This window comes from Motacilla alba, chromosome 1, assembly GCF_015832195.1.
Source record: "Motacilla alba alba isolate MOTALB_02 chromosome 1, Motacilla_alba_V1.0_pri, whole genome shotgun sequence".
Taxonomy (NCBI): domain Eukaryota; kingdom Metazoa; phylum Chordata; class Aves; order Passeriformes; family Motacillidae; genus Motacilla; species Motacilla alba.
This window is the reverse complement of record NC_052016.1, coordinates 61,275,159-61,299,756: the sequence shown is the minus strand read 5'-3', so window position 1 is coordinate 61,299,756 and position 24,598 is coordinate 61,275,159. Positions and strand designations below refer to the sequence as shown.

Here is a 24,598-nt window from a genome sequence, read left to right as displayed (position 1 = left end):
GTAATCAAAACAGGACAGCCCAAACAGAAAATATAAACAAATATCGTGCATGCAGATTTCCAAACTGCTGGTGGTTTAGATCAGTCTGCCAGAACCTGGAAGACACCTTAGGATTCACATAGCTCAGACTGAAAATTAACAGGATATCACACAAAAGTACACAAACACATACTCTGGTTTGCATTAAGATTTAATGTGACCCTAAAATCTGTACTTTATAAATCACCTTTGAAGAAAATTATGGTTTCAGCAGAAGCAACATTGTAAACCCACTACCTTCTTATAACATCAAATTAATTGATGATACAATTACAGTGGACCCAAGCATCTTGGGGGATTCCAGAAAGTTTTTTTGCTTGATGTTCCATCTGGCAATTAGTGGCACATTGCTGGTGAGGTTTTTGCCCTGCCAACATTGGAATAAGGGCAGGCAGCCAGCACCACACTAAGTGAAGTGCTTCATCTGCCTGAGCTCTGCAGTATTATTAGGAACAGTGTTATTTTAACTGTGAAAAAAGTGGGAACAAAAAAAATACCCTAAACAAACAAACAAAAAACCCCAACACCACCAAAAAACTTTTCACTGTACAGATTTCAATGGCTCATTCATCTGATAGAAATCAGTTAAACCGGCTTGCTTTCCTTGAGTGCAAGTAAAAACAAACCACAGAGACAAACAAAAAAACCCACCCAACAAACACAGTTCTATTCTTCATTGGCCTGATTATTTTTCACGCAGTTTATGCAGTTCCCAGTAAGAGACATCCCTGAGTCTCTTCTCCTGAGTGAGAGATTAGGAATGAAGATTACAGTGTGCTGTCTCTGAGGGCCAATTCCACTGCACTAGCAATAACTGAGAGTGTATGGGAAGAGTTAATGAACATGAAACACAAAATAAAGGTTTACATTTCCCTCAATTGAAAAAGCTCATCTCAATAAGGGTTCCTCTGTCTCCTGGGACAGGCTTCAGTATAGTTTCTCCATGTGCAATTATACTCAACCTTATCCTTCCACATACCACCTCTGATCCATAAGTCTCAAAGCTCTTTAGAAAGAAAACTGGAATCACAGCCTCCTTTTTACAGATGAGGCTGTCTTGCCAAAGATCAGGTATTGAACTTACAGTAGACTGACAGCTGATATTCAAGTTGTTTGACTTCCAAGTGATTCAGAAGACCAGGCTGCACTGGATTCTGCTAACACCAGCTAGATACAGTTCATGTGTAGGGAAAAGACTGACAAACATGCACCCAGGTTAGGCAGCTTGCCATAGATGGACTATAGTGTCACTATGACAGATAAACATCTTACTTTGGCTCCAACCCTTCTTGCACAGAGTGGAAGTATATGTCTATATATTATTGAAACATGAGAGCACATTAGATTGAGGAAAAGATGCATACTGGGAGCATCATTTATCTCTCAGTGTGTTTTAGCATCCCCTTGCCTGGTAAGTAGCAATAAAAAAGTAACATATATGTCATTTTTCCACGTCAAGTAGGAAGATATACTGAGTAAAAGCAAAGTGAGGCAGGTGATAAAATAGAGGAAAAAGGATTGTTTCAGCTAAATGCTACTGCTTTTGCCTCTACTTGCTTATAAATGCCATAGTTTGGTTTTTGGTTTTTTTTTTTTTTTTTTCAAAATGACTGAATACCACCAGCTTTAATAGTCTTTGCTGGGAGTTATACTAAAAAAAGTAAAATAAAATCAAATTAAAAAATATTTTTGACTCAGAAGTCTACAAGATTCATGAGAAGAAATGACTGCTTGTTGCTGCCCAGCTCCTGGGTAAAACCCTGAGTACATGGTCAGCCCACAAGAAGAAATATAAGGGCAACATCACACAAACTAGAGGACAGAAAAAAAAAATCTGCCCATCAGGATGGGAAGGGCTACAGGAAATCTGCCACGTGACTCCAAGTGAGTCACTCAATTTGGTTTATTTGAAAGTGTGTTTCAATCAGCAAAATGCTATTTCGGACTTGTGCCTGGCCAGTGCTCCCAGATCACAGTCTAAGTGTTCCATTCTGCTCTCTATATTCACTGAGCTCCAGCAATCAAACAGTTCTTGAGCCTCTAGCAGGGAAAAAAGGCAAGGCATTTCATTTGACAGCAACAACAGAACCACAACGAGCCATGCAGCATTTGTGCCTCAGACGCATTGCAAAGGTACTACAGGCACCAGCACAGATGCAGCTGCCACCACCTGCTCAAAGCACTTTACAGTTTGAACTTGAATATTAAACAAACCATACAAAGCCTTAACTATCAACCTGCATTTTACATTTTCATGAACTGCATCCACCTGCATATTCTGACAGCACCAGATAGGACTATTGCACCTCTTCTTTCAGTTGCCATCTTCAATGAGCCAGTCAGCTATGTTTTACATTAAGGGAATTTTACTTTCTATTCTAACTGCTGTTATTTTTGTACATATTCATACAAGAGAGCTTATGCAGACATTTTTGTCCCATGTAGTCCAAGAAAAGATCAGGATATCAAGTATGTTTCATGAGTTAGATCATTAATTAGAACTGAACACTGACATCCATAATGCTCAAAAATGGACTAACAGATCAGTCAAGAGGAAAACATTCCCAGACTAGATTTAAAAGCTCCACAGCATTTCAGACACCTAAATGAGCAATTTTACAGCTTATAGAAATGTTAATCAGATATCAGATACAGAATTCAAAAACTGTGACGTGTGCATTTAAAGCATGTTATATTTCAGTCTTGCATTTTTAGATAGTTACAACCTACACACTCCTTTACTAGACCAGAGATACAAGGCAGGAAAAAAAAAGTTAAAGAAACATGGAAGGAACAGCCTACATGTAAAGATCTGCAAAAGATCTTGATATTATTCTATCTTGTTCGTCAAGTGAAGGACAACTGCACATTTTCCAAACAAGGGCCTTGAGCCCATGTCACCCTTCAGGCTTTAGTATTACTGGGGCAGAGAGGGGAATTTAGTTTGTTCTTTCAGACCACATTCAAATTTACAGCCAGCCTATATACCAGCCATATCTAATTTAGCCAGGATTTTCTCTGGAAACATGTAACTACAGATAGTTACTGAAACAGAAATAACTTCTCCCAAGAAAAACACACCCAAAGGCACCTAGTACTTAGGGAAATAACAGACCGTCTACTCTGACAGGTCTTTCTCCACACAGCTTTCTTCTACTGTGGCTCCAGAAATTATGATTTATTACCCTATCCCCCTGACTTTGAAAAAAAAAACCTTTGGTTTGTAGCCTTGGTCCTTCATGTGTGTCTGGCCTGCAAGCACAGAAGCTTCTTGTTGCCCTGTCAGCCTCTTCCTGCTCAACCAAGTCCCACTCTGTTCTAAAAGATTCAAAATTTAAACCTTATTTTTATCTAGAGAGAAGCAGTCTAAGCAAACAACCCAGTCCTTGTCTGAACTCTGAAGAACTTGGACAACATGAGGATGATTTACCTCCTTAAACTTTTTATACAATCATGCAGCAAGTGATACACGAATGAGTAACAGCGATCTATAAGTAACATCCACCAAAGATAATATAGGCATTTTCCTAGTTTGCTACAACTATAATTCAGCTTCCTTTGTGCAGCTGTATACCACTAGTAAGGCTGATTTACAGTTGGAAAAGCAGAATTTGCTGCTTCTACTTGTGCAATAAAATAAAATTCAAGTGATGCACTGGTATGGTTCCTCAGCACTTAATATTCTCAATGTCTAAAACTAAACCAAAACATGCTTTTGTATTCAGACTCTTGTGTTTGTTTCACTCTGCTCCCCTCTAGAAGAAATGTACCTTTGCACATCGCTGGGTTTTTGTCTGAAAGACCACAAGAGGATAAAAACTAATTTAAGGTGAATAGATCCCTCAGGATCCCTTACACAGCCAAGGGAAATTTGATGGCAATATAAAACTCTTTTTGAATTTTTTGACCATGAGAAACAGAAGAATGTAAACAGAAAATGAGTCTGAAGCAAATTAATCTCTACCTTTATACTTGATTTAATTGTTAGTTTAATGTATTCAGACTTGGAGAAAAAATGAGCTGCATGTACAATAACAGTGAAGCACAAGACATTTATACTAAAATGTTCATTTTGAAACATAAATAGGATTTAAGGAACCAACACAGGAAACAGGCTAAGAATAAAAACTAACAATGGTTTCCAGGTTATACTGGTTCTATAAATGCCTTATCTATATAGACTAGGTTTTCTCCATCCTTATTCCAGATAATGAGGAACAGGAGGAAAACACAGAAACAAAGCACCACAGTTCTTCCTTAATGCGTCACTTTTGAATATATTAGACAGCCTCTTGAGAAATCCACCTACCCTGCATGGAGGCAGAGGGAGAAGAGTGTCAGGACTGTTGCATTGATGCAAGCACCATGTGTCTCTTTACAAGAGGTGCAGCTTTCAACCTTACAGATATCAGCAGTGTCAGACTTCTCTCTGCTGGCTGGCTGCTTGCTCACCTCTTTTCCACAGCTTCTGTGGGCAAACCTTCCACTTGGCTCACCATTTTCCCTGTCCTTCCACATCTCCACATTCCCTTTTGACTTCCTTGCCATCCTTTGTCCCTCTTACACCACTGCCACACAGTTCACACACAATGGCCCTTCCACATGGAACACCCAAGACTTGCCCATTACTGCTCAATCCCTTGACTAGAGATTGCACCTGCTTGAGAGCGTCCAGGGCACCCCATACAGCACAGGCTTCCTACACAGTGCCTCTGCCACACAGAACAGGGTTGTGCAAGCCCACTCAAACATCTGAATGTCTCTTTAAACATCTGAACGTGTTCCAGCTCCATTGCAGCTCCAAGCTCCAATTGCCAGAAACACAATTATTACAAAGAGCATCATTAGCAGCAATGCTCAGAACAAAGTTCTCTAGCAAATTTCAGAATCAATCTGCCATTTTCCACTTCTGCTATGATAAATAAAGATGCTGATATCAGAACAACTGAAAAAAGGAGAAATTAAAAAATGATATTCTGAACAAGCTGTAATATTTCTTTTTTTCCTTCCTGGCTTCATCCCTGGCATAGCAATGCTATGATCCCTCTTCTAGCAGGAATACATACCTCACAAACCCAGCTATAAAAACACACTTCTGTTAGCAAAATAAGTATGTTCCAGAAGAAAACCTTCAATACTCACCCAAAGTGTTTGTTGCAAAGTTTTTTTCAAGTCCATCTTCAGTTAATTCTCTGCTATTCACCATACATCCGGCATTGTTGATCTGCAAAACAACTCCTTTAAACAAAAACAATCAACACAAATATCTGCAAGGAAATCCACACATATGAGCAGTCCATGTTAATTTGCTGTTTTCTGGCACTACAAAACAAAGCTACACACTGTAGCTTTTATTTGTTCAATAAAACATGATTGCAAGCTGTGTGCAGCTAGCACAGTCTCTGACACATTTGTTTCTCTGCCTTACCTTCCAGAAGGAGCACAGACTTTTCTTTCCCACCTCAAAAAAAGATCTGCCCCTACACACCTTCCTGCATGTTCACTGGCACTCCTCAAAAGTTATTTCCTCTTTTTTTTTCAGATGTTCCTCATCTAGTGAGGACCAAAGGAGCCTGCTCCAGGTGCCTCAGCTGTGGTACAGCCCCCCAAGCAAATTTTCACTGCTACATGAAGTGGGAACTGCACTGAGTCCCTTGCCAACCATGATGATTAACTGTTTAGTCTCTCCCTGGGTCTGTTTTAGTCTTTGGAGTTTTTGCAAAAGTTTAATCTTTCAGAAGGTCTAGCTTTAAGAGGGACAATGTTATTAGCAATGAAAGTCAAAGAGAAAATGTATGGTGTCTCCAAAGATGCAGCTATAAAATTACTGCTTTTCTCTTTTACTGTAGCACATCTGTGTTAACTGAGAAGGGACAAGAGCAAGCAAACCATGGAGACTCCTGAAAAAAGCATTTAGAAAAAAATTAAGGAGAGAATTGTGGGCCAAACTGCCAAGTCTACATGACCTGTCAGACAAATTCATAGGCTACACACTCCGAAGACAGACACACATGACAAAAGTACATGAACTTACCAACACATTTAATTTATGTTCATTACGGAATTTTCCAGCAAACTTCCATATTTCCTTGGGATTAGATAGATCCACAATATGCAAGATGATGTTCTAAAGGAAAAGAAACTAAGTCACAATCAACAGGGAAAGTGAAGAGAAATCCTGTTTAGGCCTGTCTAGGTGAAAAGGTATTTAAGTAGTATGAAGAAAATAGTGTCTCCAGAAGCCAATTAATACAGGCTAACATGCACAACTGCAAAATTTAACTCTAGTCCTTAAAACATGTTTAGTCATTATTCAGCTGCTTCTGACACACAGATTTTTAATGCCAAAGTTATTAAGAGAGAGTCCTACTTAGATAAATATATGTGACAGACAGTCAGGCATAACAGAGAACTAGAAAAATATTGCAAAGCGTGCAAAATTTCAGTTTAAACAATTTAGCAGCTTTCTCTTTGGCTGAACTTGCCAAGGAAATGTTCAAGGTCACAGCATTAGAGAATAATCTAGGTTGGAAGAGACCCCTGGAGGCTGCTTGGCAAACATGGAGATTCACCAGCCTGGCTGAGCCCCCTGCTCTCAGCCTCCAGCATTTGATCACCCTCATGGTGAAAACATTTTACTCAGAATTTTGTCCCTGTTCCAGTCTGTGCCTCTTGTCTTCCCATTGAAGATCTCCAAGAGAAGCATGGTAGTGCCTTCCCTACACCCTCCATCACATGGCTGTAGAACACAGCAAGACCCATCTGAGCCTTCTCAACACTGAGCAAAATCAGCCTTCTGAGTCACTTCATACATCACACATCTCATCTTCCTCGTCACTCTCTGCTGGACTCACTCCAGGACATTGACGACTTCCTCAGCCTGGGCAGCCCAAAGCCAGGCACAGGACTCCTGCTGTGGTTTCACAAAGGCTTGATCAAGAGGAAGAGCACTTCCCTCAGCACGCTGGCTAGGCTCATGTTCATACAGCCTGGGGTATGGGTAGCCCTGCTTGCCCCAGGACAATGCTCACAGGGGGACAACTTGTCACTCCCAGGTCCCTTTCTGCCATCTGCTTTCCAGCCAGCTACGCAAAGACTGTACTTCATTCTGTCACCTGCACCCTTAAAAAGATGTAATCAGGTTTTGTCCTTGTATTGATTCATGGGGGATGCCACTAAAAACCATTAACAGATCAGCTCTGTACTGTTGATTGTTATTTTCAAAGCTACATGACCTGGACAGTTTCCCACCCACTTTTCATCCACCAGTTCAAACCACATCCCTCCAAATTGGATACAAGGTTATCATGGCAAACCATGTAAAAAGCCTTGTCAAAGTTAAGGAGAACACTGCTCCTCTCTTGTTCACAGGCAGAGTTATCTCAAAGGGATCAGGGAGAGAATCAGAAGAGTAACAGATAGAGAACTCGTGGGCTGAGATAAAGGCAGATTAATAGGGAAAGCAAAGGCCACAGACAAAAGCAAAAAAACCCAAGCCAATGAGCATACCACCCTGAGAACACCCAATCTTGTCTGATCTCAGAAACTATTCAGGGCTGGGCCTGGTTAGTACTTGGATGGGAAACTGCTTGGGAATACCAGGCGCTTTAGGCTTTTTACAAGGAATTAACTGACTGCCTCCCATGGGCAGGCAGGTGTTCAGCCATCTCCAGGAGAGCAAGGCTCCATCACACAAGATAGTTTCTTGGGAAGCCACTACCCCAAGTATTTCCCCATTCCTTTTTCCTTCCCCCAGCTTCATAGCTTCATATACTGAACATGATGTCATACAGACTAAAATATCCCTTTGATCAGGTAGTCAACCTGTCCTGGCTGTGTCTCCTCACAACCTCCCATGCAACCCCAACTTCTTCTCCAGTGTGGCAGTACAAAAAGTAGAAAAGGCCTTGGCTCTATGTAAGCCCTGCTCAGCAATAGCAAAAGCGTCTCTGTATTATCAATCCTGCGTTCATCACAAATCTGAAACACAGACCCATGCAAGCCACTGTGAAGAAAATTAACCCTACTCCAGCCAAAACCAGTACAACGAGCAACCACTTCAGCACTCTAGTTATGCCAACTATTTCTGCCTAATCCCAGTGAGATCACAGCTCTGCAGTCATGCATGGTATCCTGTGTTTCCTATGCTATGTGTACTCATGAACAGGCACCTGAAATGGGCTCCCAGACATGCTAGTTTCTCATGAAAACTGTGATAGCCTCCTCCATTTCACTGTCCCCTAGACACACACTCATTGCTCCCATGACTCTATTGCTCTTCTGCGTTTGGTCACTACAAACCAATGAAGCCTCCTTACTAGGCTTAGCAAACCTGTTGGCAAAGACACTCTTGCTCTAATACATCATTGAACCTCAGCAAAGTTCATTTAACAGAGAAGGTCCAAGAGGTCATAAAGGCTAAGGCCGAAGTGACGCCAGCTGAACATTCCTGTGTTGACCTGCAGGGCATATATGCTCCTACCCAAGTCCTTCCCTTTCACTGTGTGGATTTAGGAGACCACTGCTAGGACTTCCCTGCCTTTGATGCTCTAAACACTCTTGATGAACTCCAGGTTACGCCTCACAATGCCATGGGTGCCCATGTGGTTAGGCAACAAGAGGTACCAAGCTAAGGTTCAGACCAGCCTCAGCAGACTCTGCAATACCTTACATCTGAGCTCCCAGCAAACCTCTCAAGTCATCTAGCCAAGACTGCAGACGGGTGCCTCCATCCCCCACAGGAAGGAGCCTTCAGCCATCATCACCCACGACTTCCTCCCACTGTCAACAACTGTTCAGGATCATCTGTCTCCAACACCTCCCCTGACAGAGCTTGCTCTTCCTCATCTGTTACCATGGCACTATACCTATCCCATAAATGCACATCTGCAGGCAGAGAAGGAGCTGCCTTCTCTGCCAACATTCACAAGCTTCAATTCCTCCCCATCTTAGAAGTCTCCATCCACTACTTATTCAAATGCAGCTTCTAGCTGTCCCTCCTTCCATGCAATGTGCTCTTCTACTCTCTGTAGAGACCCCGTCAATCTCCTGTTTCTATTCCCCATGGTTCTACAGCCTGCTTATCTCCTGCTGTCACATCACCTGGCAGCCCAGCATCCTGAGGACAGAAGAATCCAACAGATGAAGCCACAATCACGTGCTGCCCCAGGCTCAGGGAAAAGTCCCAGGCACTCCCTGCAATCCAGCACCTGCCACATTATCCCTCTGGAGCTCTGTCTGGGCTAGTGTCCCACGTGCCAGGCACAGTTGCTCCAGCCAGGGTGGTAAAGCATGCTTTCAGGAGCAGCACTGCACCCACTCCAGCTGTCTCAGAGTGCTGGGTGCTTTCTGCATCCCCTTGCATGCTAACTGCTGCATTAACTGCTAAAGCCTTGTCAGTCATTCCCTGTCAGAACATTCCTGCAATGTTTTGCAATACTATGGCCAGCAATATGGATGCAATAGGGGAAAAAAAAAAAAAAGGCTTGACATAGAGCAAAGTAATCATTTTCTAAACCACTAAAGCTAGAAATAATTCCTCCCTCCAAAACATCAAAAACCTTTTGCTGTTTGCTACAGACAATCTTTTGCTTTTTGCAGATTTGTGTTCTACACAGTACAAGCACAGTGGCATTTACCAGCATACAAAGGCATGTCAACTCCTACCCTTCTTCTAGACAGCACTTAGTCTCAAAGACACACCACAGACAGTCTTATGACACACGCCAGGAAAAGGCAGTTTTAAAATAATTATGCAGAGGATGTGTTCTCTTGCAAAACAACAAATAATCATTAAAGGGCCTCCTCTCTTTCCAAGTTGTTTCTTTAAATACTCATTATACAAGCAAATGAGAAAAGTGAAGAAGCTGAAGAAATGATATGGCATTATTCCCTGCCTGCAATTCTGCTTCCCTGAAGATAAAAAGCACATGACTTTCTCTCTAGTCATTTGATTTCACCTCCTTAGTGGAGTTTGAGTCAGAATTTTCTCATTGTAATAATGTGCTCTAGGATGACCTTGCTTGATCAAGAAGATTGGATCACATGACCCACTGTGGTCCCTTCCAACCATATTCATTTTGTGAATAATTTCTGACCAAAAACTTAACACTGCTCTACTGGTTCAAGCAGGATAATGAGTATTTAAAGAAACAACTTGGAAAGAGAGGAGGCCCTTTAATGATTATTTGTTGTTTTGTAAGAGAACACATCCTCTGCATAATTAATTTTAAAATTTTCTACTTTTAAATCTAATACCATTATCTACTGGTACAGAAGAGGTAAAGACTTTTGGGCAGATGTTCAGTATTGCAAGGGATTTCAGAGATTGAAAAAGATCTAAATCAACACTTATCTGCTGTCACATTGACTCAGGAAAGGGATATTCAGACCTGTTCCCTATAAAAGTCCTCAGTGGTAGCAAAGCCATTTTCAAAGCAAACCTGATCTCCGTGACTTGATCTATTTTAACAAATTAGGAGAACTTTCCAGTTCCCAGATCTAGGGGCAGGTGACTGCCAAATAACTCCACTTCAGCACTGCACTCCAGCATGTACTGTGGAAGATAGAAAAAATCTTCGGTGTATCCTATAACAGGATCTCCATCCAAATTATCAGGAAAAGCAAGCAAGTTCAGCCTGGATACAGCCTGTCAAGTTGCAGATAAAGCATTTTATTATCTCTCAGTATTGCTTCTGAATGAGCACTTATAAAGAAGGATATTCTTGTGGACTCCTTATTAAAATGCTCTTCCCAGTGCAGTCACGCGTCCCACAGGGCCTCTTGTACAGCTCATCTAACACTTCACTGAGAGCTGCTCTCTGCACAAGTGCCCTGTCCCCAGGGTCACAAACAAGTTCTGCAGTGCCCTCACACTCTCCCATGACTACAGAAATGACAGGTCTGCAGTCTACCAAAAAGTGGGAATGCAGTAATTATGCTGCCTTTAGAGGAAGAATATTATTTGCCTCAAGTTTTTTTCACCAGGTGACAAAAAGCAGAACGTGAAGGAACCTTCAGAGGTCAAACTCACCTGTCTTCCCAGGCAGCCTGACTGCAGTTAGAGAAGGAGGTAACACAGATAAGCACCAGCCCTACTATAGCCATGGGATTAAACAGATATAGACAGCTGGAAAGTGTTTATTTCTACATAAGGACTGATCTAATTCACCTCCATTAAAGAACTGAAGAGTAATGCTGGTTGTCACACTAGGGAGCTGAAATCAAAGAGCAGAAATTTAGTGAATATGACATCTCTAACCATAAAAAACTCTTCAGAATTTCTGATCTACATTAAAACCTATTACTGGAATCCAAATACAGTGTACAAGAGCCGAGCCATTATTTAAAATGAAGACAGGTCTCCATCCATGTGCTGTGGGTTAACCCTGGAAGGTAGTTCAGCCCCACACAACCCTATTTACTCACTCCATTCTCAGTGGAAATGGGGAGACAATCACAAGGACAAAACAGGCAAAACTTGTGGGCTGAGATAAAGACATTAATAAGTGAAGCAGAACTGTGTGTGTAAACAAAATAAAACAGAGAATTAATTCACTATTTCTTATTGTCAGGCAGGCATCTAGCAATCCTCAGGAAAGCAGGACTTCATCCCATGCAACAGTGATTTGGAAAACCAAATACCATATCTGTGAATGTCCCTTTTCGCTCCTTCTTCCTCCCAGCTTTAACTGCTGAGCAAGATGTCATATGGTCTGAGGTGTCCCTTTGGTCAGCTGGAGTCAGCTGTGCCAGTGTGTCCCCTCCCATCCTCTTGTGCACCCCAGCCTGCTCACTTGGTGGGGCAGTGTGAGAACAAGAATAGGCTTTGATGCTGTGTGAGCACCGTTCAGCAATAACTAAGCCATGGCTTGTCAACACTGGTTTGGTCACAAATCCAAAGCACAGCACCAGTGAACTGCCAGAAGAGAAATTTACTGTATCCCAGCCAAAACCAGGGCACCAAGTAAGAAAGACAATGACTACTGAACTTCTCCATAAGCACACCCTCCTGAGCAATTAGCGAAAGCAACAGTGACAAATACAGGGGTGTACTGTAGAGTGATATATACAGAAACAAAAAGAATGTGTAACAGAGGGAAGGAAGGAGGGAAGAGGTAATATAAGAAAAGGAAGTAAAAAAGCATGTAGAGCACAGAATTAGTACCACACACAGGACTTCACAGAGCAGCCAACCTTAGCAAATCAAGTGCATGTTATTCAGACACATAAAACCTTCAGCTCCAATGCTGTAACTCATAAATGTTGTTGCAGGAGTGTTGCAATGCATTAACTTTTAAAAGCCTCAGACACATAGTTAGGAATAGTAAGTAGGACATCAAAAAGCAAATCAACAAACAAACATTAAATAAAACAGCATGTTGCTGATGATGTTATTAATCACAGAGCACATCACCTAATGAAGTTAGGTGATTCAAATGGTTTGAAATTAATCACTTCAAATCATTTGAATTATAAACTGCTAAATGTTTCCATGTCTGTATGAAAATACTATTAAAAACCCAGCAAGATGTTGGAAGAGTATCTCAAGGGCTCTGCGGTCTTTAATATTAACTACCTTTCTAAAAGGAAACAAAAGACTAAAAAACAACTTACCTGATTGCCTGTTTCTGTCACTATTTCCTCTTTGGCAACTTCAGCCCGTTCCTTATTTCGGCAAACCAGATGAACCGTGCCACCTGGTGGATTGCAACAAGAAAAGCATTTGATAATTAATTACTAACTGCATTTGAGGGAGACATCAGGATTTAAATTAGGTGAGATACTGGATATAAAAAAGAAGCTGGAATATTTCTGCTTAGCTCTGGTTCCTGTGAAGGCAGACAGGATCATCATGCAAGGAAACGGACACTGCACTCTAAGTACTGTGCTCAAACCATTTCTGTCAAGTCTGTACATCATGTTTAGTGGGTGCAATACCAGAGCTAAATGGAAAATTGGAGCTAAGACATCTGTATCACAGATGGTTTTTTAATACATGCCTTAGGAAGTTCAGTAAAGAGCTTGAACAACATAAGTGACTAGAATTGCTCTGTGGAAAGGAAATAGAAGTGCCAGATATTGGAATTCTCAGCAGTGGGAGATAAGACAAGGACTATGGCCTCAACTGCAGTTTGGGAGGCTCAGGTCATCTGAATTATTTTTCATTGGAAAAATAATTTTCAGTAGTTTTCTCCTCCATAGACAGGCTTTCTCAAGAGGATTCGTAATTTGCATCCTTGTGGGTATCGAGCAGTGAGACACAGCAATGACCAGTTTGATATACTTTTGCCAACAGTCCTGCTCCAAGTGAGATGCTGGACAAGATGCTGACCTCTGGAGGTCTCTTCCAACCAATTTTTCCATGAAAGGAAGGCACAAGGCAAGGCTCTTCTCAGAAACCTGGATACTTAACACAATCTCATCACTTAATCATATTAAAGAAAGCCTTCAAACACAAGACTAAAGCACAACTAGGCAAAATTCTTTTTTGCTTCATAAACTCTTACAAGTGATGTGTTAATTTCAGTTCTAGGCATACCTATACCCTTTACTTTTGCCTGTTTTTCAAGGTGTTTTAGGGATTGCTAGCAGTCCACCTCTAGAAAGCTCAATAAATTAATCCCTAATAGAAACGTAATTAATCCATAATAGAAAAAACAACTACGTTGGTCACATTTTTTAGTGCCCAGAACCCAAATGCAAAACACCAAGCCTACCTGGGAATGATACAGTCACACACTGCACAGCCCAGTCTGGGGTCTGATAATGAAACCTTTTGTCTACAAGAGAATACTTTCCTCTGAGCACCAGGACAAGGGTGAAGTTTAGGCGTGACTGACACATTAGGAATGAATTTAAATGTATTTTCTTTGGTAGAGATTTAAAATATTTGAACTTAACACATGGGAATAGTCAGGGTAGTTGGGAGAAGACTGTATCAAGCTAGAAGTGTAGTTCACAAGACACAGAGGAAAGCCCAAATCTGAATATCCGTAAGACACCAATTCACAGAAAAGCTGAACTCAGACTACAGCAATTGTCAGCAAGATCATAATTAGTTAGAAATATCTGAATGCTTGAAGGTAAAGCCAACAGAGCCTCATTATTCCTCTGCTGAGTTGGAATTCCTTATTTGCTTGTCGTGGCGTACTTGAAGAGATTCAACTACAAGCTTGAGCCCCAACAGCTGGCACTGAGTTTCAAAGTGAGATGTTCAAGGATGGGACCAGGAAGTTATTTTAGCTTCATACAAACAGCAATGCCCATACAACATATCAGACAAGCAGTCTGAGCCCAAGGTTGTTCTGTTACACATGGCGACCAAATCCCATGCAGATCCAGCCAGCTTTCCAACTTGCAAAACCTGGTAGAGATACCCATTTGTGAGCAGAACAGTCACCTGACAAAGCAATACTTACATAAAGTGATTATGTACAACAGCAGTGGTGGGAACCTGACATCAATCACATGCTGGCACTGATGTGGATCTTAAATCCAAAGACTCTTTGATGCTAACAGTTTTAAATTAGTTTTGTTTAACTGAGTTGCCACTTTCCTTCATAAGATAGTTACGAAACCTAAGCACACAAAGAGAGAAAAGAGCAACAAGCTCCTCCCCTTCATTCTATGTGCCAAAACTCCTGTCACTCTTGCACAACAGGAATTACTTTGTCAACTCTGTAAGGGATTAGGTTTATCCTTCAGCAGCAGCTAGGCCCAGCTTATACCATGTCCTTGCGTACAGACAGCAACACAAAAACATAATTACATGTAATCAGCCAAAGGGCACAAACAAAACTCCAGGGTATTATCATTAAGATCAAGAACAGCTACACTGGGGTTTTTTATACTCTCCCATCTTATTTTCGTAAAGGCAATTGTTTTCTTTCATCATATGATACATTTGCAGATTCCTCAGTTCAAATTCAGCCAGGCTACTACTCATACCGAATTAACCTTAAACAGACACTGATCTGTCACCAACACCCTTAGATGCCACTATAACACAGATATTTTTGGTAAACATGCACTTGAAAAACAAATTTGCAGCTCCTCTCTGCTAATTTGCTTTCCTTATCCCAGTTTTCACTGCACTGATTGTGCTTAAACCTCTAACCCACATTAAGACTCCTGTGAAATGACGCCACATCCGAGGGATTTGTGTTTGTGTGTAAGGGCTGGAAGGCCAAACCTGCAGCCTTCCATCTTCTCTGTAAGGCTCCTGGGAGCTCCACGGCAGCCCTGCTCACCTCTCCTCGCTATCTCCTTGGCCGTGGCCTTGCCAATGCCACTGTTTGCACCAGTGACCAGGAAGGATCTTCCAGCCACATCCACCTCCACATCAGCTGGGTTGAAGCTCTTGGAAGCAGACTCGAAACCACCTCTGAACAAATGAGGAGACACCTGTGAGAAACTAGAAGTAAACCCTTCCAAAATAAACACATGTGTGGGTAGAAAAGCACCTTCCTCTCACAGCTCAGCATCCAGTAATTGCCCTATTTACTCTCTGTACCCACGGGGCAGGCCATGAATGCCAGTGACACTGAAAACAGCAATGTATCATAGAATCATTAAGGTTGGAAAACATTAAGATCATCGAGTCCAACCATCAACCCACGTTCACCCACGGCCTCAAGTGCCGTATCCAGACGATTTACACAACACTTCCAGGGATAGTGCCTGCATCACTTCCCTGGGCAGCCTGCTCCATGGCTTTGCAATAAAAGCCATAACTCGCGGTGGCGTTTGGCCGCCCCACGCCACCCAGCCCTGACCTCGACCCTCGGGGGTGGGACCCTCACCGAGCGGGGCTGGAACCCGCCCGCCTTGGCGGGGGCGGGCAGCCGTGCCTAAAAACACCGAATCAACGCGGCCTCGCCGCGGACAGACCGGCACCCGGCACGGCCCAGCCCGGGCGCTGCGCCCGCCCCACGCCGCCTCCCGGGCCCCGGGCGGCGCCGCCCGTACCTCGTGTACTCCCGCAGCCCCTTCACGAACCACACGGTGTTGCGGTACCAGGACATGGCGCTGCTGCTGCCGCCACCCCCGCAGCCGGGCCGGCCCCGCCTCTGCCCTTACATAAGGCGCCCGGCCGGCCCGGCTGCGTTAGATAAGGGCCGAGGGGCGGCCCCGCTCGGCCCGGCCGCGCTAAGGGGAGCGTGCGAGACAGTGCAGGGCAGAGCAGTGTGTGAGACAATGCGGGAAGTGGTGCCACCTTCCTCCTAAGCAGCAGTTCGTGGGCTGCTGCTTCTTATGCTTTCTGTTTTCTCCACTTCTTTATTAGCCATGAAGGCTAGCTGTAGCCAGCCCCCGCCTCACTGCAGACAGCTGTGCCTGGTGAGGGCGGTGGCGGATGAAGGATGGAGAATTTCTCAGGGCTCCAGCTTGGGGCAGATGCTGCTGCCGGCTAAGGCAGGGCTGCAAACGGGCTGCTGTGTTTTGGGAATGGGGAGCAGTGCTACCGGGCCTAGGCTTGCATCCCCTGCCCTGGAAAGCTGCCAAAGGGATGCTCCCAGAGAGACATAATCAATGGTGTCATGCCACACGAAGTAGCATTTTACGTAACAAATCTATTAAATACCTAGCTCCTACTGGTGCAGTGAAGTATTCCAGTAAGGAAAGGATACACAAGTGGCTGTTGCAGTAAGGGGAGTGAAATTCAAAATGTTTTTGGTTTTAGGCTCTTTGGACCTATGAAACCCAAGACGGGCGCTTGGAGTTGCACATGTGGGTAGCCCACCTTTGCAATAAGGAAGTTGTCATGATAGGTATAATTAAGCTTTTAATTATGCACAAGGTCTATACACTTAGTTCTGTGTGTAAGTTGGATAAATTCATGTATTTTATAGGGTATGCAGGGCCACATGCAAAGAAGCTCCTTTGGGAGCCCTATCTAAATTTTCAAGAGCTTAAGTTACCTAATTTCAATAGCACAGATAGTGGAGAAATGGGAATATTCTCTCTTTTTTCGTCCTGTGTTATAGCCTGATACTTCTTTTTCTAAATCTTTAAATCTCTTTGCTCTGGCAAAGGCCTTGTACTAAAGTCTTCCACTTCCTCAGCATGATATGTGAGTATTAGGCTCATACAAAAGGCACTTCCCACCATGAAATTACAACTTTTGAACTTGGCCCTGTCTGCTTGTAATGTACATTGCATGTGAAGTAACAGTTTCTAGAGGGCAAAGGGACACATTTTCACAGTGATATTTTCTTCCATGTAGAGGCCATCCAGCTACATGTTTTACCATTTCATGAAATCTAAAAATGCTTGTTCTTAAAACAATTGAAAGACTTTATTAAAAAATGTGAATGCAGTAATACAGATTGTGCTTTATTCCCTTGTCACTTCTGTGTTTACCCTATTTATTTCTTAAGAACTGTGATTATGCCTTAGTAGAAGCAAAATGGGATGATGGCTCTGATGTGTTTTGCTTGTAGTTCCAGCCTGTGTTCTCATAGATTGGGAAGTTCATCCCTGCAGTCTGCCAACCTTGGAAACTAAATGGGGTGCATGCAGATACACAGAATTCCTCACAGGCTGAACCATTTGGACTGTGATCAGCACGATGCTGGATGATGCAGCCCTGAGGTGCTAACCAATGTGAGTATGCCTGGCAGAAGCTGTCCATGAGTCAGACACAAAAAGTGATTATGGCAGGCGGAGAATGGGAGCAGCTCATAATATTTTGGGGGTTAAGCAGTAATGGGCAATTACAGCATATTACTCATATTGAGATTACAGAAGATGTTTGAATGTAATGTTGGCTACCAATGTCATCCTGGCACATACACAATTTTCTCAGAGAATATTACATAAATACTGCAATGCCCCTACTGTGATGTTAGCTGTATCCTTCTAACAAATGGCATTTTAAGGAGATTTTGTAAATGCCCAGAAAGGATGCCCTTTCCAGAGTGCACCAATCCCTGAGCACATTCAGCTGTAAGATTTCTGCTTAGAAACACCTGCTTTTTCTGTACTGAGGGGCTAAGCTTGCACCCAGAAATGAACTGTCACAGCACTCTGTCTTGTCTATCTGAGCAGCCTCATAGAATCAATCATTAAGGTTAGGAAAGACTTCCAAGATCATCAAGTCCAACCTTCACATCAAAAGCGAGCTGTTGCACACAGTCCTACCATCACCTAGGTGTTTCTGTTGCCTCATTTCATCCCCTGTGGTGTTTGCTTCTGTACTGCTGTTCCAGAAGCAGGAGGCTGTAGAGATTGTGTAAGTGCTCTCTGCTAACCCAGCCATCACAGTAATGAAGGGTTGTACAGGAGAAAAGCAAGATGTAATTTTGCCAAGAGCTGGGTGCTGCTAATGAAGGGCCTGCATCTCAGTATTTTCACAGGCAAAATTTCTGCCCACTTCAAAAGTTTTGACACGTCTTGCCTTCTGTACTGAATTCTAGTTACATCTTGTTAGCTGAGTTAGAACCTATTCTGGAGCTTTGGAAGTTCAAAAAGTTATAGCTTCTGGTTCTTTCTTGACTACTGGTAGCTTAGCAATTAACTCCAAGAGGGCACTGCTCTGAACATAAGGGATTTTTTTAGACAAAGAATTTTTCTCTTGGATTGGCATACTACATCTCAGACCCCTGTCAGAGCCAGCAACTGGTATATTTGTGTCATATATAGCTGAAAGTGGGAGAGCCAGAGTCTCTTGAGCTCCTGATAATTCCTTCATTTGAGGACAGAACAAAATGGTTTCACCCAGGATAATGAACAAAACTCAGTGTTTATCCCTGATAAAACATATCCAAGTTAATTCTTATCCTCTATATATGCTATCAAATACTCCATTGCATATTCCCAGGCCTTGATCCTCTTATTGCCTGCAGGCAAATGATTGTTGATGCCCAAGTCACAGTAGGTATTAAGCAGATACTTCTGTCCAAACCAAGCTCAAATGTCATCATGAACAGTCTGCTGAAAGGGTTGTTTTTTCCCAAACACTACAGATGGCGGTGCACCAGGGTTAACACTGCACAGCTTGGCTTGGCCCTGGTGGTCCTGCATTCTGGTGTGTGCATTTACCAGTGTACAAATAGCCCCCAAGCCTGTTATGCAAGCTCTCCATGACTGCAGGTAATCCTCCAAGCACATAAAAATTCTGGACTTGTGGCTGTAAGCCTCCAGACATTAGGATTTTTCATGGAGTAATGAGTTGAGAATCTCAATTTTCTTAAAACACAAGAGCTGGTGAAAAATACCTCTCTGGCTCTCAGCTGGGCTAACATGAAAAACATACCTTAGACTTGATTTGTCTTTGTACCTGTCAAATAGCAAGAAGTTTTAAGCAAAGTTTTAATTACTTCTAGCACAAAGGAAAGTTGAAAATGCTGATTGCTGTTAAGCGCTGTGCATTTCAGCGTGTTTCATATTTTCTTCCCAGGGGACAGATCTCAAAGTAGAGTACTCAAGAGCTGAAAAGCAATTATATATTATACAAGATGTTTAAAACAGCTTCAGGACCATTTTGCCAATCTCTTTTATTTTTCTTTTTTTTCTTTTTTTTCTTTTTTTTTTTTTTTTTTTTTTTTTTTGTGGCAGGCTAAAATCTTGGTCTTAAGGACAACTGGCTCCTTTGCTTGCTTCCTTCTAGGGATCTGGCAGGCTGTTGGGCATTCCCCCCTTTCCTTGCAGTTACTAATTTTCTAATTAAGTCTCTGTGCCTGCCCCTATTAAATCAATCAGAACTGATTCAGTTGCCACTGATTGCAGTGGGAACAGGCACGGCTTTAAGGGCCAGGTTTGCAGGAAAGCTCTGCATCTATAATTGGGGCCAGGTTTCCAAAGGAAGTGGCAATTGTGTGCAAGCCGCTGCGGTGGGAGCTGCTCCCAACCCTGTTTTTACCATGCTGGCCTCAGCCCTGGATGTAGAACACTTGAAGACTCTGCTTTAGAAACTTGGCACAGCCCCAGTCAGTGTAATAGCAATCAAGAGCTGTCAGCAGCCTGGGGAGAGGCAGTTGACACTTGTCCTGTTGTCTGGATGAAGCAGAGGGTTTGGTGAGTGGTTGAAGAAGAACATTAAGCCCCTGAGGTCTCAGGGACATGTCTGAAATGCTTGTGGTAGTAGCAGGGTGAGAGAAGCAAAAGCTGCTCATCCTAAGTGCAGGGAAGGGTTGAAGTTCTGGCCTGTGTTGTGTTTTTGTGAACAGTAGGGTGGTTTTTTTTTGGTTGTGTACCCAAGTCATCACCAAGTTTGCCAGCTGCTGTCATCAGCAGTGTTGTTTCCAGTGAAGAGTCAGGCTTTCCCCAGACCAAATAGCCTTTTATTACTGAGGGATATTACTGAGGAACAAGTGTGGCAGTATGTCATCATATCTATCACTCATTGCTCAGGAACCAGTAAAAGCAATCTCATGCTGTGCCTTATCAGAAGTATAGGTTTGCTTTATTAACTGCTGAGGGCCCTGGTTTCTGGGAGCCTGCAGGGCTTCCCAGGGTTAGGCATGTCCTGGTGAAGAGAGGGGCTGCTTAGTGTCCTCCCAAAGTGGAAAGAATTGCCTGGGAGAAGCAGCTAAATCTGCTGCTAACCTAGTTAATCTCCTATATATCAAATAATTTATGCAAGCTGAAGTGTATATACTTATTTTGAAAATAATAGGATTGCTTAACATATTTTCAAGTAATAAAACTGAGATGTTGTAGTTGATATGCATCCTAGAGAATATTTTTTTCAGTCAGTAAAAGATAATTTTGTGATTTCCATGGCTGAAAAATTCTTCATGTTCTTACAGTAAACAACATACTTGAATGCATACATGTTTGTTGCTAGGCTGTGGCAGTAATGCCACATAGCTGTCTATACTAACTAACTAACTAGATTAACATTTTCTTCAGCTACCTGTTTTTCTTCTTACTGCTCTTCTTCTGGATCTTACTGTTCTTACTACCTGCTGTTGGACAGGAATGCTTACAGGCTTATTGACTCGGTGAGTCCTGCTACACTTTTTTTTATTCTTCTGCAAATCTTACTGCTTATTAGCGTTTTATTCCAGCCCAGTTGTTACCAAATTGCAGATGTTATCTAGTAGAATGTATCTTCCAAGAGGTATCTACAAGGAGAGGAGCACACACACCTGCTTACATGGTTGCTGTTTTGTTCAAATGCCAAAGGAATAGTCTGAAGTTTTGTGTCTTCGAGCAATCCCTGTGCTGTTGTAAGAAAACTTGCAGAGATATGTGAAATTAATCCATGCAAAACTGTGGAGCCAAACCTTCCCATGCAAATAAGCAGCAGACCTCTTTACTTAAAGTCTTATTCCACCTGGACAAGTTGGACAAGTTTAAAAATAAAAAACCAAGTTCACAAAAAATACTGAAGCAACTCTTTGTTTCTGATACATTCTGAAAATAAATAGTATTTGTTATGAACTACTGTTGGGAAATCCATGCAGAAGTAGAATAGCAATACAAAAGTAAACAGTGATGATAAAAAGGTGTTGTCTATAGCAGCTTGTGAATAAGAGTGAATAGTGGACTGTTTTTCTCCACTGTTTGCATCCTGTGTACTCATTTAATATTACACTGAAAGGCTAATTTTTTTTTCAAAAGGACTGATAGTCAAATCCGTAAGATATTGTTGAAAGGGAAATTAAAGATTATGTAGTTCAAACCCCCCTGGTGTAGGCAGGGACACATTTCACTAGACCAGGTTATTCAGTACTCCATGCAACTTGTCTTTAAACACTTCCAGGCATGGGGCACCCACATCTTCTCTGGGCAACCTGTTTCAGTGCCTCACTCCTCTAAGAGTGAGGAATTTTTCCCTATTATCTAACCTAAACCTACTCTCTTTCAGCTTGAAGCCATTTCTCATTATCCTGTCACTGCATGTTCTTGTAAAAAGTCCCTCTCCAGCTTTTTTGTAGACTCCCTTCCACATGCAAGTACCTAATTCGTTTGGGTATCAAGAGGACCTTGTAAAATGAAAGCTTTCTTGTATGGTGGTTTGCAGGCCCACAGTTTTCATCTCTCACATTTGAGCTGCTGTACTGCAGCATGGGGAAGGGAATCATGGATTCTTCCTTTGCTGGAGTATTACAAATCATACAGAATAGTCAGTATAGCTGAGATTCAAATCTGTGGGTGAAATCAGTCTTTGATATAACTATTCATCTCAGTGAAATTGCAGCAGGCTTGATTAAAATTATCATGACTGGTAAATGTAAAGTACCTTAATTTTTAGACTGCAGTCACATAGGCTTATGCACTTACACTCATTTTTATTCAAATGAGACATTTGGTAGAAATTCAGTGTTACAAACACATATACATGATTTCTCAGAATTTCATACAATTTGTTCAGAAATATTTCAATATGACATTGTTCTTTTCAGCAGTTTCCTTTTACTATGCAGTATCAGATGGCACTTGCCAGCCTTTTTTATTTTCCCTCAACTACTATACTTTCTAAAAACATTTTCTGTTTCTTCCTATGGCTGATACCTGTGGGACTTGCATCTACACCAGCAGTGAACAGGAACCTGAAGAAAGGTATGCCACCAAGCAATAGTTTCAAATTGCAGTCCCGATGTAGCAATCATTTCCATATTACATGTAGAACATACAAGAGTTCTCCTTGTGATGCAAAGTCCCTATCAACTAGAATTTGGAGAATATTAATTATCTGAGAAAAGACTCAAGATAACTTAGAGAAACTGGTCTAGTTTAAAATGCTGTACAATATATATGAGTTATCATCAGTTTAATCTTTGTAGCCCTTTGCCTGTAAAGTCAAAGCATTTAGGATCTTTTGCACCAACTGTTCCTATTTCAGGATCTGGGACATTTGAAACAGCTCTTGGCACAAAGAAGCAGAAGCTATTCTAGGTTATTTTTTTTTTCTGCACAGTTACCTTGTAGTTTTAAAGTCTGATGTCTTGGGACCTCATAAAGGTCAGAGCAAGTGCTGTGTGAGAGAGATCATCTTCTCTGACAGCACAGCATTCTGGTTTCCAGTCCTGAGAAGATGAGGTCTGTGGTATGTCTAATGCTCTTCTTTTCTCTCTTCTTTGGGCCAGCAGGTAGGAGCTGTCTGTGTTCAACATTTGGAGTGAAGGATTGCTTGTCTGTCTGCTGCTTCTAAAATACCTGTGGAAAGCTACTCTCTAGAGCTTTGGAATCTTACGCCTATTGCTAAAGAAGGTGGAGTAGTGGGAGGACAACTATACTGTGGGCAATAAACTGCAATAAGGGTAACTTATTTCATGGCTCCTGACAGTGCACTTGTATGTATGTGTAGAGTCAGTGTGTGCATACAGAATTGTCTTTGGGTCTTCATATTAGATTTCTGTAGTACTCACAACTAGCAGTGAGCTGGCTATGCTATCCGCTGAAGTAATGTATATTTTTTTCCTTTAAATACGGGAAATAGACCTTTCCTTCTTAAGAAGGGGAGCTGATATAACTGAAACAGAGCTGGTTTCCTGAATTGTAGTCAACATTGAGTGCATAATAATTAGCTTAAGGGTGTATTTTTTTCAGTTTTTCAGTAGACATTTATATAACTGTGGGAAGAAAATTAATGTTTTCAATTTGTAATTTTAGTCTAGTGGCAAAATTCAAATTGAACATTTTAAGGTATAGACTGTATTTTCAGCTGCTTGACCTTTGGGCTGTAATGACTTAATTCTCCCCTAGCGGTTTGCTAAGGAGCCACACCTATTTCTGTAGGGACTGAGCATTTGTCTGGGACACTATCAGGTTGTGGCAGTTCAAAATGCTGCTGCTTGCAAGTTAAGGGGCTGTGGCCCGTACACACGTTCATAGCTTGCCCCTAAGTCAGATAAAGTACCTTCAATTAAACTGTTTTCATTTAGATTTGAGTGCTACTGGGGCAACTTGAGAGAAACTATGCAGCTGCTATGGGTCAGAAGAGTCACTGTGACTCAGGGGTATCTAATCACATGCCTAAACCAGGTATCCCTGCTGCAGTCCTGCAAGATTCCAGTCTGCTGAAAGTGCAGAAGGCATGCTTAGATCCCTTTGGGCACAGAATTGATGGCTCCAACTGTTTTGGAGGTGTTGGTGTTCTCACTCGTATGTGCCATAGTGTATTGATGTACACAAGGTAAAGGTAAACACTATCAGTGCAGTTTTTCTCTCTTGACTGTAGCAAAGTGTTTTGGTTTTGTTTACTTTGTATAACTTCAAAATATTTCACAAATGTATTTTGCCTCATTAATACAACCTCAATAAATTTGTGTTTGTACCAAGTATTGAACACTAGCACAGTGACTTAGCAGCACTTTCCTGAGATGTCAGTGGATGCGCTGGGTTCTCATATCTGAAGAATTAATCCTCCATGTCAGACTGTCGAGAATCAGTAAGTCTTAGCCTCCATGAGTGAGGCATAGGCCTCAGGTTTACTGTTGTGTGGCTGAAGTTTGGCAAATCATTGCACATCTGCTGAGCTGCTGTAACCATGCTCACAAAAGCACACAGCAGCCACAAGACAATGTCACCTTACATCTCTTCTCCTCTGGGCTGAACTAAAATCTCCTTTTATTTGCTCTGATAGGAGGACATCATCACTTGCTGTGAG

General features: G+C 42.1%; 1 protein-coding gene across 5 annotated transcripts in view; it reads right to left on the bottom strand.

The window, feature by feature from the left end:
• The window catches only part of DHRS12 (dehydrogenase/reductase 12), a 32,813-nt gene extending 16,648 nt beyond the window's left edge, over positions 1-16,165 (bottom strand). For 3 of the 5 annotated variants that reach the window (XM_038139619.1, XM_038139628.1, XM_038139638.1), the window contains exons 1-5: positions 16,009-16,165; positions 15,291-15,424; positions 12,655-12,737; positions 6,074-6,166; positions 5,182-5,263 (exon numbers count right to left, since the gene is read on the bottom strand). In XM_038139619.1, the coding sequence (XP_037995547.1) occupies positions 5,182-5,263; positions 6,074-6,166; positions 12,655-12,737; positions 15,291-15,424; positions 16,009-16,064 (448 nt within the window). In that variant the 5' untranslated portion in view covers positions 16,065-16,165. Of the gene's footprint in view, positions 1-5,181; positions 5,278-6,073; positions 6,167-12,654; positions 12,738-15,290; positions 15,425-16,008 lie in introns of all 5 variants that reach the window. The other 2 variants (XM_038139660.1, XM_038139649.1) reach the window with 2 other exon arrangements.
• Between the last annotated feature and the right edge of the window lie 8,433 nt (positions 16,166-24,598).